At 51.2% G+C, this 13,092-nt stretch overlaps 4 protein-coding genes across 7 annotated transcripts in view; 2 read left to right on the top strand and 2 right to left on the bottom strand.

The window, feature by feature from the left end:
• The window catches only part of LOC123506594, a 15,647-nt gene extending 14,933 nt beyond the window's left edge, over positions 1-714 (top strand). For both annotated transcript variants that reach the window (XM_045258830.1, XM_045258829.1), the window contains one exon: positions 1-714. This exon is cut by the window's left edge and continues 638 nt beyond it. The gene's annotated coding sequence lies outside the window, so the exon portion shown is untranslated.
• A 2,490-nt stretch (positions 715-3,204) lies between these two features.
• On the top strand, positions 3,205-10,139 carry LOC123506590 (cell wall protein RBR3-like). Of its 3 annotated transcripts, none has more exons than XM_045258822.1 (4): positions 3,205-3,309; positions 6,937-7,144; positions 7,954-8,356; positions 8,742-10,139. In XM_045258822.1, exons 3-4 carry the CDS (start codon positions 8,017-8,019, stop codon positions 9,794-9,796), a joined length of 1,395 nt encoding a protein of 464 aa, XP_045114757.1. In that variant the 5' UTR covers positions 3,205-3,309; positions 6,937-7,144; positions 7,954-8,016; the 3' UTR covers positions 9,797-10,139. The 3 variants fall into 3 exon arrangements, with proteins under 3 accessions (XP_045114757.1, XP_045114755.1, XP_045114756.1); XM_045258820.1 differs by having other exon boundaries at positions 6,937-7,233; XM_045258821.1 differs by having other exon boundaries at positions 3,216-3,305; positions 6,937-7,233.
• LOC123506658 (periaxin-like) lies at positions 4,483-6,246 on the bottom strand. Its single transcript, XM_045258904.1, has 3 exons — positions 5,416-6,246; positions 4,926-5,348; positions 4,483-4,776 (listed from the first exon to the last, which is right to left on the bottom strand). Exons 1-3 carry the CDS (start codon positions 6,244-6,246, stop codon positions 4,483-4,485), a joined length of 1,548 nt encoding a protein of 515 aa, XP_045114839.1.
• LOC123506656 (atherin-like) lies at positions 6,246-7,119 on the bottom strand. Its single transcript, XM_045258903.1, has 2 exons — positions 7,038-7,119; positions 6,246-6,667 (listed from the first exon to the last, which is right to left on the bottom strand). Exons 1-2 carry the CDS (start codon positions 7,117-7,119, stop codon positions 6,246-6,248), a joined length of 504 nt encoding a protein of 167 aa, XP_045114838.1.
• Positions 10,140-13,092: the final 2,953 nt, after the last annotated feature.

The raw sequence follows: 13,092 nt of genomic DNA, 5'->3' as shown, positions 1-13,092 counted from the left end.
TATTACCCCTGAGCCCCAAGAGCCGGGTCATGGCAGGGAGCAGCAGAATGGCCACGAACGGCCGTCTACTTGCCACTCGGTGCTGTCCCGCCCCACCACCTCCATCAGCACCCGCACCTTGCCCCCGCCAGAGGACCTCATCAGGAAAACTAGTCTTCCTGGAGCCCTCCTAGAGCAGGAGGACGACAGGGTTGAAGTGAGCTGATGTGCACCTCCCACCACCACCACCACCACCACCTACCACTACCATCACAACCACCACCACCATCACCAACACCATAAAGGACATCACAATACACCTCAGGAACCAGAATGATCGCAGCATTGTGTTGCCTTCAGAGGATCAACCATTGTAACAAAGCCTTCCTGCCACTCATAGAGCTGTGCCGGTGTCTTGGCATAGTACTTTTATAAGCATTTATATAGTACTTGTAAAGTAGCCTTCGTTGAATTACAGGGACCTCTATATTTATTCCGTTAAAAAGAAAAGAAATAAAAAAAAAAATGGTCAAAGCGGAAGATATCCTGATAAGAGTTTATGTGGAGAGAAGAGGAGTGGTGATGCCCCAACACAACCATCCATCCATGACTCAACACCACTCAAACCAGTGTTGATGTATGTACTGTACGTTTTGTTCACAGGCAGAGTAAGACTGTAAGCTGCCGTGTGGAAGTGATGCACTCAATGTGATAAATATATATGTAATATACCTTCCTCAGCTCTCATTCAGCCAGTACTTCACCAGCCAACCAGCCAGACACCCTTGTCAACAGCTCGAACACACTGCACTGCTATGCCAGACAGCTAACCCATCTCACTCTGCGCTCCACTACCCCACGATGGAGCGACACACACACACACACACACACACACACACACACACACACACCAGGGTTCGATTCCCCGGCCGGGTGGAGATATTTGGGTGTGTCTCCTTTCACGTGTAGCCCCTGTTCACCTAGCAGTGAGTAGGTACGGGATGTAAATCGAGGAGTTGTGACCTTGTTGTCCCGGTGTGTGGTGTGTGCCTGGTCTCAGGCCTATCCGAAGATCGGAAATAATGAGCTCTGAGCTCGTTCCGTAGGGTAACGTCTGGCTGTCTCGTTAGAGACTGCAGCAGATCAAACAGTGAAACACACGAGAGAGAGAGAGAGAGAGAGAGAGAGAGAGAGAGAGAGAGAGAGAGAGAGAGAGAGAGAGAGCGTATATGTGTAAAAATCATTTGAGAAGAAACAGCAAAAACAATCCATCGAGGCAGCTCATATTTTTCACTGAAGACAAGGTTAATTGTACCTGAATCTAACCTTGAGGAAAACAGTTCAACACAACAGTTTACACAATAGGTGATGACTGTTGGCTGGCTGTAAAGCGTAGCACTGTAACTGTTTGTACTTTACCTGATGGTTCCAGAATTCTTCATGAGATGGTGTGTGTACAGAATTGCTCCCAGTAGATTTTATTTTGTTAATCTATTACTATTATTTCTTTTTCAGTGCAGAGGAGCAATCGCCATCTCAAGAGGTATGGGTGAGTGTAGTACGTATGTTAAACAGTACAGCATGCTATATGTGCTCAATGAAGCAGATAACACTGTGCTCTTTTCAAGTGAAGGGTCCCTCAAATCATTCAAATCTACATTAAGTCAGAATAAAAACACCGACATTTTTCACTCCACGGGAAGTCCTAAGAAAAAAAGAAAATAAAGATAAAAAAAATAATAACGAAATCAACAATTATCCGCCACAACTGCTGTAAATAACCTCAGCAAGAGATAACTCCGGTTGGTTTTCTTTAGTTGATTTTAAACTGAGCGTACTGATAATACTCAGGTCTGGGAAATAGTGAACGTTGCAGTGATAAGGGAAGTACAGCAGCAGTGACGTAAAGGATTATGTTTGATGGGTGTCCTGACTGAGGGCAAAGGACGCGCGGCCACAGAGTATGGAAGTACTGAGCTGCCTGCCGCCGCCACCATCACCACTACTGATGCTTAATCTGTGTCCGTAGGCCTTAGGCTTACAGCTTCTCATTTTGAAGACATTTTGGCTATAGTTATTAAGCGCTCAAGCAACTATCCGGAGTTGTAAGAAGTAAAATTAATGTAATGCAATGTGTTTGAGAATCTGGTAACTGTATCGTTTCCCGGCTCTCGGCATCATCGGTCGGTAGATCCTTCTCGCCACAACCTAGCTACCCATGTAGACATTAACACCAGGGTCGTTTCTAGCTTTGTGGGGCCCTAGGCAAGATCTTGTTTGGGGGCCCTAGATTTCACTTTTTCGTCGGAGCCCCTGGGTGACTTAGGAAATTTAAATTTTCCAATCTACCCAGGGGGCCCCCTGGTGGCTTGGGGGCCCTAGGCAATCGCCTTGTCCGCCTATAGCTAGAAACGGCCCTGATTAACACCCTCAATACAAACAAAGTTATTAAGCATACCTGTTACGTTACTGATGACGCACCTCGGCTAGGGGTTAGGCAGTCCTGTTTTATATCTTGGCCGCAAATAAGTTTTTGAGGAACACAACCAATACGCATGTGTCCCAAACACACACACACACACACACACACTGACACAGTACACAGCTTAGCTACACTGGCTTCAAACGGAATCGCTGTTTTTTGCTTCAGTATTTAAAAGCCGTTCGGTTCACGAGACGGTAAAGGAAGAAACGAAGAGAGACTGAGCTAGGATGGATGTGAGAGAGGTGGGCAGATACTGATAGGCAAGAAGAAAAAATGATACGAACAAATAATGCAAAATAAACCACAGCGGATGAAGTTTGCTTAGAAAAACGTTCTGAGCGTGGCGGTGGCCGCAAGCGAGATAGACGGAATCACGTCGTTAAGTACGAAGAGCGTATAGAATGTATTGTAGACTTGAAATAAATTACTTCATGGTTAGAATAAAGAAACTGTGTTTGAGTACCTGTAACCAGTAGTGTGAGAAATTGTGTAACATCTCGGACATAACAGATATATCTAAAGTTTGGCAGAATTTTATTGTTCGTTTTCTTGTAACAGACATTCTTGCAAAAATTACTAACTTCATAAACAATTCAGAAATCACTTCAAGACAGCTCGAGATCCTCTCAAGGAAAAAAAAATCAAACTTAACTTAAGGCGGAAGCTGAAAACTTGACTGAATCGAAGCGTATGAACCTTCGAAGAGTCGGATGAAGCAATGCCAAGTGTACTTCTGTCTCCCACTGTCCACAGTCCAGCTCCTGCTATGAGCAGGACGAGACTAGAAGTTATCAGGCGTGTGTATTGCGGCGTCCTTTGCAGCATTGTTGGATTACACGTCGTAAGTACGTATCAATGATACCATGTGCATAGATTTTTTTTTGTAGCATCACTATTTTATGTACACGTGTCACGTCACATTATGTATACACTCGTTGCATCACAGCATCTTTTCTTAGTAACTGTGGCAAATATCTAGTGTCATCAGTTTCAGGCGGTTTACCGGTGGTTATGAACACACTTCAATACAAGTCGGTAGATTAGTGCATGGCTGGGATAAATCTGATATATCTGAGATCTGCGCAGTGTTTGGTGACGAAGCAGCGTCAAGCGGCAGGTGAGGTGAGGTGCTATAGTGGTGATCGTATTGTATGAGGGAGACTCTGATTGCAGTTGGAAGGTTATTGGTGGTGGTTCATTCAGGTAACAGACCGCTGAAAGGAATCACACAAGTCTGGTTAACAATACTCTTATTAATAATGTAGCAGGGGAGGTGTGTTTAGGAATGGTGAAATTGGGGAGTGTTTGTTGAAATTGCAGGGTTATATTGCTGTTTCAACCAATACACAGCACTTCACATGGTATACATCTTTGTTTGCAGCATTTCCGACGTCCCTCGTATGTCGAAAGTTAATAACAAATTACCTTGTTGGGTGTTCCATGTGGTTAGGCAGGGCTCGATGGGGGAGTAATGGCTGAAACTGCAATTTTAACAAACAATCCCTAACATCACCATTATTAGACACCCACCTCCCCTGCTACATTATTGTTAAGAGTATTGTGGTATGGCTACAGGAAGGCTATTACGTGCGATCAAAGCAACTAACTGTCTCTTGTAGGATATATTAGGTGAGATCAGGTTAGCAATGCTCTGATCAGTATAGTAACACCGTGGTCGAGGTGAGCTGATAATGGTGGCAATTGGAGTGTTTGGTGAGGATGGGGGAGGTGATGATGCGTGGTTGAGGTGTTAAGTAAGCGAGGTGTGGTTAGCAATGCTCTGATCAGTATAAATAACACTATGGTCGAGGTGAGCTGATAATGATGATAGTTCTTGGTGAGGCTGCGGGGAAGTAATGGTGCATGGTTAAGATAATAGACCGTTGAGAGTAAGTAGGTGAGAACTTGTTATAGGAACTCACTGGGCGAGTCTCCTTTAGTTGTTGGTAATTGTGAGTGTGTTTGGCATGACAAGTATGGGTTGGCATAATAACTCTGTCACCTTCACGGGGCGGGCGTTAGGCAGGCGGGGCAGCGTCACCTTCACGGGACGGGCGTGAGGCAGGCGGGGCAACGTCACCTTCACGGGGCGGGCGTGAGGCAGGCGGGGCAATGTCACCTTTACGGGGCGGGCTTGAGGCAGGCGGGGCAGTCACCTTCACGGGGCGGGCGTGAGGCAGGCGGGGCGGAGTCACCTTCACGGGGCAGGTGTTAGTCAGGCTGGGCAGAGTTACCTTCACGGGGCGGACGTGGGGCAGGTGGGGCAGGCTCACCTTCACGGGGCGGACGTGGGGCAGGCGGGGCAGCGTCACCTTCACGGGGCAAGCGTTAGGCAGGCGGGGCAGAGTTACCTTCACGTGGCGGGCGTGAGGCAGGCGGGGCAGTCACCTTCACGGGAGGAACGTGGGGCAGGTGGGGCAGGGTCACCTTCACGGGGCAGGCAGGGCAGAGTCACCCTTACGGGGCGGGCGTGGGGGAGGCGGGGCAGGATCATCTTCACGGGGCGGGCGTGAGGTAGGCGGGGCAGGGTCACCTTCACGGGGCGAGCGTGAGGCAGGCGGGGCAGGGTCACCTTCACGGGGCGGGCGTGAGGCAGGCGGGGCAGAGTCACCTTCACAGGGCAGACGTGGGGCAGGCGGGGCAGAGTCACCTTCACGGGGCGGGCGTGAGGCAGGCGGGGCAACGTCACCTTCATGGGGCGGGCGTGAGGCAGGCGGGGCAGCGTCACATTTACGGGGTGGGCGTGAGGCAGGCGGGGCAGCGTCACCTTCACTAGGCGGGCGTGAGGCAGGCGGGGCAGCGTCACCTTCACGGGGCTGGCATGAGGCAGGCGGGGCAGAGTCACCTTCACGGGGCAGACGTGGGGCAGGCGGGGCAGAGTCACCTTCACGGGGCAGGCAGGGCAGAGTCACCTTCACGGGGCGGGCGTGAGGCAGGCGGGGCAAAGTCACCTTCACGGGGCGGGCGTGAGGCAGGCGGGGCAGCGTCACATTTACGGGGTGGGCGTGAGGCAGGCGGGGCAGCGTCACCTTCACTAGGCGGGCGTGAGGCAGGCGGGGCAGAGTCACCTTCATGGAGAGGGCATGAGGCAGGCGGGGCAGAGTCACCTTCACGGGGCGAGCGTTAGGCAGGCGGGGAAGCGTCACCTTCACGGGGCGGGCGTGAGGCAGGCGGGGCAGCGTCACCTTCACGGGGCGGGCGTGAGACAGGCGGGGCAGAGTCACCTTCACGGGGCAGACGTGGAGCAGGCGGGGCAGAGTCACCTTCATGGGGAGGGCATGAGGCAGGCGGGGCAGAGTCACCTTCACGGGGCGGGCGTGAGGCAGGCGGGGCAGCGTCACCTTCACGGGGCGGGCGTGAGGCAGGCGGGGCAGCGTCACCTTCACGGGGCGGGCGTGAGGCAGGCAAGGCAGGCGAGGCAGAGACTCCTTCACGGGACGGGCGTGAGGCAGGCGGGGCAGTGTCACCTTCACGGGACGGGCGTGCGGCAGGCGAGGCAGAGTCACCTTCACGGGACGGACGTGAGGCAGGTGGGGCAGCGTCACCTTCACGGGGCGGGCGTGAGGCAGGCGAGGCAGAGTCACCTTCACGGGACGGGCGTGAGGCAGGCGGGGTAGCGTCACCTTCACGGGACGAGCGTGAGGCAGGCGGGGTAGCGTCACCTTCACGGGGCGAGCGTGAGGCAGGCGGGGCAGCGTCACCATCACGGGGCGGGCGTGAGGCAGGCGGGGCAGCGTCACCATCACGGGGCGGGCGTGAGGCAGGCGGGGCAGCGTCACCATCACGGGGCGGGCGTGAGACAGGCGGGCAGCGTCACCATCACGGGGCGGGCGTGAGGCAGGCGGGCAGCGTCACCATCACGGGGCGGGCGTGAGGCAGGCGGGGCAGCGTCACCATCACGGGGCGGGCGTGAGGCAGGCGGGGCAGCGTCACCATCACGGGGCGGGCGTGAGGCAGGCGGGGCAGCGTCACCATCACGGGGCGGGCGTGAGGCAGGCGGGGCAGCGTCACCATCACGGGGCGGGCGTGACAGGCGGGGCAGCGTCACCATCACGGGGCGGGCGTGAGGCAGGCGGGGCAGCGTCACCATCACGGGGCGGGCGTGAGGCAGGCGGGGCAGCGTCACCATCACGGGGCGGGCGTGAGGCAGGCGGGGCAGCGTCACCATCACGGGGCGGGCGTGAGGCAGGCGGGGCAGCGTCACTTTCACAATAAATCTTCATCTGCTTAATTATGACATGTAGTTTTTGCCTAACAATTTGACTTGCCTTACACTAAGACATTATTTTGCTACACAGTTCATCCCCTCAAGTCTTTCCTCGTTATCGTCGTTGGTGACTGTGCTTTATTTAGCTTATTACTTTATTTAGCTCATTCGTTGACAACATCAGAGGCGGAGTGGCCACTGACTGGCCGGATATTAGCGACGTGATGCGAATGTTACTCACTCGCTCTGTCTTGTCTCCTTTCAGTACGAGCATCTGAAGGTTTGAGTGGCAAAAAGCAGACAATCCACCACCATCACCACCACCACCACCACCAAACGTTCTAGCACAGCACGGCGACTACCAACACAGGAGCCTCCACACCACCTCCGTCACACCAATCTCCACTATTACCGCCCGATCACAACATTCTCTAGCGTCACTCCACATTCCTTAACCGTGATGCCTCCATCACGTAAGTGGATCAGACGGTTCCAGTTGCCTCTTGTGGTGGACTTCGCTGACGAGGGATACACTCTCACGGCGCAGGTGACAGAGGGACAGGTGAGATGAGAACTGCCTCGTACTCTTATCAGGGAAAGAGCTAATTTGGTGAAGCGAGTGCACATTAAAGCTATAGGGAAAACGTTGAGCTCGTTTAAAAAGAGTGCACAATAAAGCTACAGGAATTGGTCCTCATAGGGTCTTCCAGTAAAGTAGAGGATCCTAGCAGCCCTTAATAATACCAACAACAACAAGCTAGAGGGAGAATAAAAATAGTGTATAGACGATAATTATGAAAAGATATGACGGCACACTGACACTATACGGAATCTTCGTTGCGATGTGATCGTCGCCAGGAGATAGATTTCTGAAACTAGGAAACCAACGTTTGTTAAATGGAGTCGAGTTGTTTGTAATGGCAGTTGGCAAGGCTTTTGGTCATGAATATTACTGAAGGGCTGGACTATCGGATTTAACGCACTTCGCTCACATATTCATTACAGCGCCCCCGCTCCCCCGCGCCCCACCTCCAATACACACAGTTCAACTTTCAACTTTTTTTCTTCAGAGAATAATTCACTACACGAAACACTTTGATATCAAGGGCCTAATCCAAAGCTTAAGATTGATGTTCATAATACGGCACATTTTGTAATGTAGGAGGGGAACACTGGCCCAGGACAACAAAGAGGCTATAAAGAGAGGCCCATTGTAGATGCCACTCAGCAAGGAATGTAAGTCAAAAAGGATTACTGTAAGGTATAACCTTCTTTTTCTCAGTTTCCTTCGAGGGAGCAACGAAGAAACTCACTCAGGGCGTGCCGCGTAAGTTCTGGGAACACCATGGCGGGCGATGTCCAGGGACCGCGAAGAAGTAACCCAGTCAGGAGTTGCCGCTTACGAGAAAGGAACAGCGGGGAGGACGGCGTCCAGGAGCCGCAGAGGAGGAACCCAGTCAGGAGTTCCCGCTTACGAGAAAGGAACAGCGGGGAGGACGGTGTCCAGGAGCCGCAGAGGAAGAACCCAGTCAGGAGTTCCCGCTTACGAGAAAGGAACAGCAGAGAGGACAGAGTGTATGTAGTACGTCACCGCCAGCAGGATGCCATACTAGGCCCGGAACACATTTCGTCTACACCACAACTGGCCAGGGTGCGGACAGCAGCACGCAGGGCCAGGTTCACGGGTGAGTGTTTTTTTTTTTTTTTTTTCCGGGAAAGGTTGACCTTCGCTAAAAGTAACACCAATGTATGAGCATTGCAGGATGGTCCCAGCACTTGTCACGAAAAAAGACCGCTTCCACTGAATATTCATTACCATAAAACACACCACGGAACAAAAAGACTATTCATATGAACGCCAAAAATAATACGTACTTATACTGAAGAGTTCCGCGGTGGTGGCATTTAGTCTTCAAACACGCAGTAAATATTTCCACCTGCTTGACAGATTACTACACGGCATGTTTATCAGTTGTTTGGTTAGGAGAAGTAATAACCTCGTCTGATTGGCTTACTGCTGTTTAGCAGGAACTTGAGGTGCAGGTTTACTGATTGCTTACTGAATTGCAGGTCAGAGCAATCGGTCGCGCACTTCACACACATCACGGGAAGTGCAGCCAGCCCGCGCCCAGCCGTCCAGCGAGAGAAGGGAATTAGGTGGTCTGATGCAAAGTACTCCCCAGGAATACGGGTCGAGCGACATTCCTCCTAGACAAACACTGCACCACGCCTGGCCTTCATCCCACAGCCGAGTGCAAGACACGTCACGAGCACAGGTACAGCCTTCATCACACACTCCAACCCCGGGCATGAACCCGCCACGTCCCTCGTCACACACACGGGAGCCGTCACACCACTCGTCACACACACTGGACACTTCCTCGTCACTCACACTGGACACTTCACGTCCCTCGTCACACACACTGGCCTCGTCACACACCCTGGACACTTCACGTCCCTCGTCACACACCCTGGACACTTCACGTCCCTCGTCACACACACTGGCCTCGTCACACACACTGGACACTTCACGTCCCTCGTCACACACACTGGACGCTTCACGTCCCTCGTCACACACACTGGACGCTTCACGTCCCTCGTCACACACACTGGACACTTCACGTCCTTCGTCACACACACTGGACGCTTCACGTCCCTCGTCACACACACTGGACGCTTCACGTCCCTCGTCACACACACTGGACGCTTCACGTCCCTCGTCACACACACTGGACGCTTCACGTCCCTCGTCACACACACAGGAGCCGTCATGCCCTTCACAAATAACCAAAAAAGCATCATCCGCCAACAAGGAGCTGTCACTCGCCATCCAGAGTCCGTCACCGATCTCTTCACAAGTTCAAACTCAAGCGGTGTCGGAAAGCCAGCCACACGCTGCCCGGCGCCAGCATCGCCAAAATGCCATCAAGGAACCGCTTGTGCGCTGCCTGGTGTGCCTGGAGTCCCTGGCCTCCATCAAGCGGTTGTCACGCGACATCTGCTCCACCGTGTGTGGCCACCTGTTCTGCTCCACCTGCATCAAGACCGTCGTGGAGATGAACAAGCGCTGCCCGTTGTGCAGACGACGACTCACAAAGAAGAAGTATCACGTCATCTTCTTGTAAAGGCGTGTGCCATCCTTCTTATAGGACGGCCATTCAGGTAGACACCAATCTGCTTTCTGCGAAAGCAAAACATTACTCCAGGCGCGATGTGACGTTTCCTGCAGGCGCTGTAGTGTGTGTGGGTACTGTACATGTCAAATTGGTTTTGTTGTGTTGACAGTCCAGTGCTTCCCACATCAACGCTTCCCCTGCAACTGTCTTGCCACGCCCTGCACCGAGAACGTCTTGTTTTTCTTTTCTTTTCAAATCCATCCATTCATATGTATTACAAATGGATTTATATCGAATGTTTTTTTTTATTATTATTCAAAGGGGAATAAAGTAATAAAAAACATGTCTGCAAGTTGTATTTCACTTGAAAACCATAACAATCACTGTCACTAGAGCCTCCACGAATATAGCGAACAGATTGAGTGAGATTTTAAGCCACACAAAAGATGAGTATATGCTTACTGGCGCTTTACTGTATAATATCGATAGTCTGTTACTAGAACCACAGAAAATGAGGAATTGCAGAAGTTAGATCGTTCTATTAGAGTGCAAGGGATGGTGTAGTGAAGTGTTGGCACGTAGGAGTAGATCATTGCACTCAGCATGCAGTGTTGTGGGATGGGATGTATGTTTGTAGGATGTATGTGGGATGCATGTTGGTTCAGTAGAAGGGTTCCTGTCACGGCTGTCCGGTAGCGAGAAGGCGGGTAACGTTCCTCTCCCTGTTTTTGTGTAATACTGCGTTCGCTTTACACTCGTTTCTTTATACCATAGAATTATTAATAATTTGGTGATTAAATCCAGTGAAACTTAATGACCTCTGAAGCTTATCATCAGGAATTACGCTTTACAGGATCACTGTCTACTGTCTATGAAGTAAAATAGAAGGTTAGGAAAAAAAGATGAGAATATTATGAATAGTGATTAAGAATTAGTGAAGCTTTTGTCATCTTTAAATCTTGTTATGAGGAATTGCTCAAATCTTGTGATTTCTGATCCCTCTTTCATTCATTGTGTGTGTGTGTGTGTGTGTGTGTGTGCGTGCGTGCGTGCGTGCGTGCGCGCCGCGTGTGGTTGTGCGCGTGCGTGCAAAAACGTTAACTGCAGCTGGAAAATATCTCCGTTGCATCATTATCATCATCGTCGTCATCATCACCACCATCATCATCATCAGCAACAGCAGCAGCAGTATCAGGAGGAGGAAGAAGAGGAGGAGGAGGAGGTAATGTTAATAATAGTAGTAGTAGTAACATTCCCATGACCATTTGACGAGGCACGCACTTCAGTGGTCAGAAATTGCTTCTCCAAACAGAATGTGTGTGTGTGTGTGTGTGTGTGTGTGTGTCTGTGTGTGTGTGTGTGTACCCCGACTATGACATGAATGGTCTGCCATCGCATAGAAATAGTAATGTTCTATGGAAACAAACAATTGTCTTAGAAATTTTAATCTGAACTTGGTAAGAAACATGCACTGTGAAATGACTCTAGAACACCTGAACACAGTCACTCGCTCAGGTGAAATAGGGGAAACAAAGCGCTTAACCTCTTTCGTACTGGGACACATTTTTACCATGAGTTTTAAGTGTGATTAGAGGTTCTATTTACATTAGGAAGGATCTATGGAGGTCAGAAGATTACTGGCCACAGTTTTTACTTTTAATCCCCACAAGTTTCTGAAGCTGTATCAAATCACCAAATAGTAATCAGAATTAATATGAAAACGTGTCATGGTACTGAATGGGATAAGTATAGGTGATATGACGACTGTATTGGTGGTGATGGTGGTGGTGGTGATAAATAAAGGTGTCAATGATGACAGTAGTGGTAGTGGTGGTGACAAACAGAGGTAATATTGATGACAGTGGTGGTGGTGATAGTGGTGGTGGCGACTGTGATCTGCCAAGCGATGTGTTTTGCAGCTCAGGCAGTGGACTCTTGGGAACTCTGGGTTGCGTGGTCGTCGCTACACGCTTAGTCTGCTGCTGCGTCCCTCACACCTGGATCGACACCTCAGGCACGCACTGACTCAAATTTGTGGTAACCTCGCTGCACTGCTGACTTGCAGGCGACGCGTGCTGACGAGGGAAAACCTTGCATCATGGCTTCTTTGTCTGTGTGTGTGTGTGTGTGTGTGTGTGTGTTTCACTGTTTGATCTGTTGCAGTCTCTGAGGAGACAGCCAGACGTTACCCTACGGAACGAGCTCAGAGCTCATTATTTCCGATCTTCGGATAGGCCTGGGACCAGGCACACACCACACACCGGGACAACAAGGTCACAACTCCTCGATTTACATCCCGTACCTACTCACTGCTAGGTGAACAGGGGCTACACGTGAAGGAGACACACCAAATATCTCCACCCGGCCGAATCGAACCCCGGTCCTCTGGCTTGTGAAGCCAGCGCTCTAACCACTGAGCTACCGGGCGTGTGTAAGTGTGTGTGTGTGTTTCACTGTTTGTTTGATCTGCTGCAGTCTCTGACGAGACAGCCAGACGTTACCCTACGGAACGAGCTCAGTGAAACACACACACACACTTACACACGCCCGGTAGCTCAGTGGTTAGAGCGCTGGCTTCACAAGCCAGAGGACCGGGGTTCGATTCCCCGGCCGGGTGGAGATATTTGGGTGTGTCTCCTTTCATGTGTAGCCCCTGTTCACCTAGCAGTGAGTAGGTACGGGATGTGTGTGTGTGTGTGTGTAATTTACCACGGTCGTCTCCTGCTCACCCAGCCAGTCTTCCCCATTACGGAGCGAGCTCAGAGCTCATAGACCGATCTTCGGGTAGGGGTTGAGACCACAACACACACTCCACACACCCGGAAAGCGAGGCCACAACCCCTCGAGTTACATCCCGTACCTATTTACTGTTAGGTGAACAGGGGCTACACATTAAGAGGCTTGGCCCATTTGCCTCTCCCCTTTCCGGAACTCGAACCCGGTCCCTCTCGATTGTGAGTCGAGCGTGCTAACCACAACACTACGCGGTGTGTGTGTGTGTGTGTGTGTGTGTGTGTGTGTGTGTGTGTGTGCGAACACACTAACAATTTACTTCAAGAAAGAAGATGTGAAGTGCTTTTTGTTTGTGTCAGTCTGCAATCAGATGCACACACACACACACACACACACACACACACACACACACACACACACACACACTAGCTTCACAAACCAGAGGACCGGGGTTCGATTCCCCGGCCGGGTGGAGATGTTTGGGTGTGTCTCCTTTCACGTGTAGCCCCTGTTCACCTAGCAGTGAGTAGGTACGGGATGTAAATCGAGGAGTTGTGACCTTGTTATCCCGG

This window comes from Portunus trituberculatus, chromosome 20, assembly GCF_017591435.1.
Source record: "Portunus trituberculatus isolate SZX2019 chromosome 20, ASM1759143v1, whole genome shotgun sequence".
NCBI classification, from domain to species: Eukaryota; Metazoa; Arthropoda; class Malacostraca; order Decapoda; family Portunidae; genus Portunus; species Portunus trituberculatus.
Note: the sequence above shows the minus strand (reverse complement) of the source record. Positions and strands in the feature narration are given on the sequence as shown.

Coding starts and splice junctions, on each gene's coding strand:
- LOC123506658 (XM_045258904.1), bottom strand. CDS start 6,246: ATGGTGACGCTGCCCCGCCTGCCTCACGCCCGCCCCGTGATGGTGACG. Junction 5,349..5,415: donor CTCACGCCCGCCCCGTGAAG/GTGACTTTGCCC, acceptor TGCCCCGTGAAG/GTGACTCTGCCCCGCCTGCC. Junction 4,777..4,925: donor GCCTCCCCCACGCCCGCCCC/GTAAGGGTGACT, acceptor TGCCCCGTGAAG/GTGACGCTGCCCCGCCTGCC.
- LOC123506656 (XM_045258903.1), bottom strand. CDS start 7,119: ATGTGGAGTGACGCTAGAGAATGTTGTGATCGGGCGGTAATAGTGGAG. Junction 6,668..7,037: donor GGTGGTGTGGAGGCTCCTGT/GTTGGTAGTCGC, acceptor TTATTGTGAAAG/TGACGCTGCCCCGCCTGCCT.
- LOC123506590 (XM_045258820.1), top strand. CDS start 7,132: ATGCCTCCATCACGTAAGTGGATCAGACGGTTCCAGTTGCCTCTTGTG. Junction 7,234..7,953: donor CGCAGGTGACAGAGGGACAG/GTGAGATGAGAA, acceptor TCTTTTTCTCAG/TTTCCTTCGAGGGAGCAACG. Junction 8,357..8,741: donor ACGCAGGGCCAGGTTCACGG/GTGAGTGTTTTT, acceptor ACTGAATTGCAG/GTCAGAGCAATCGGTCGCGC.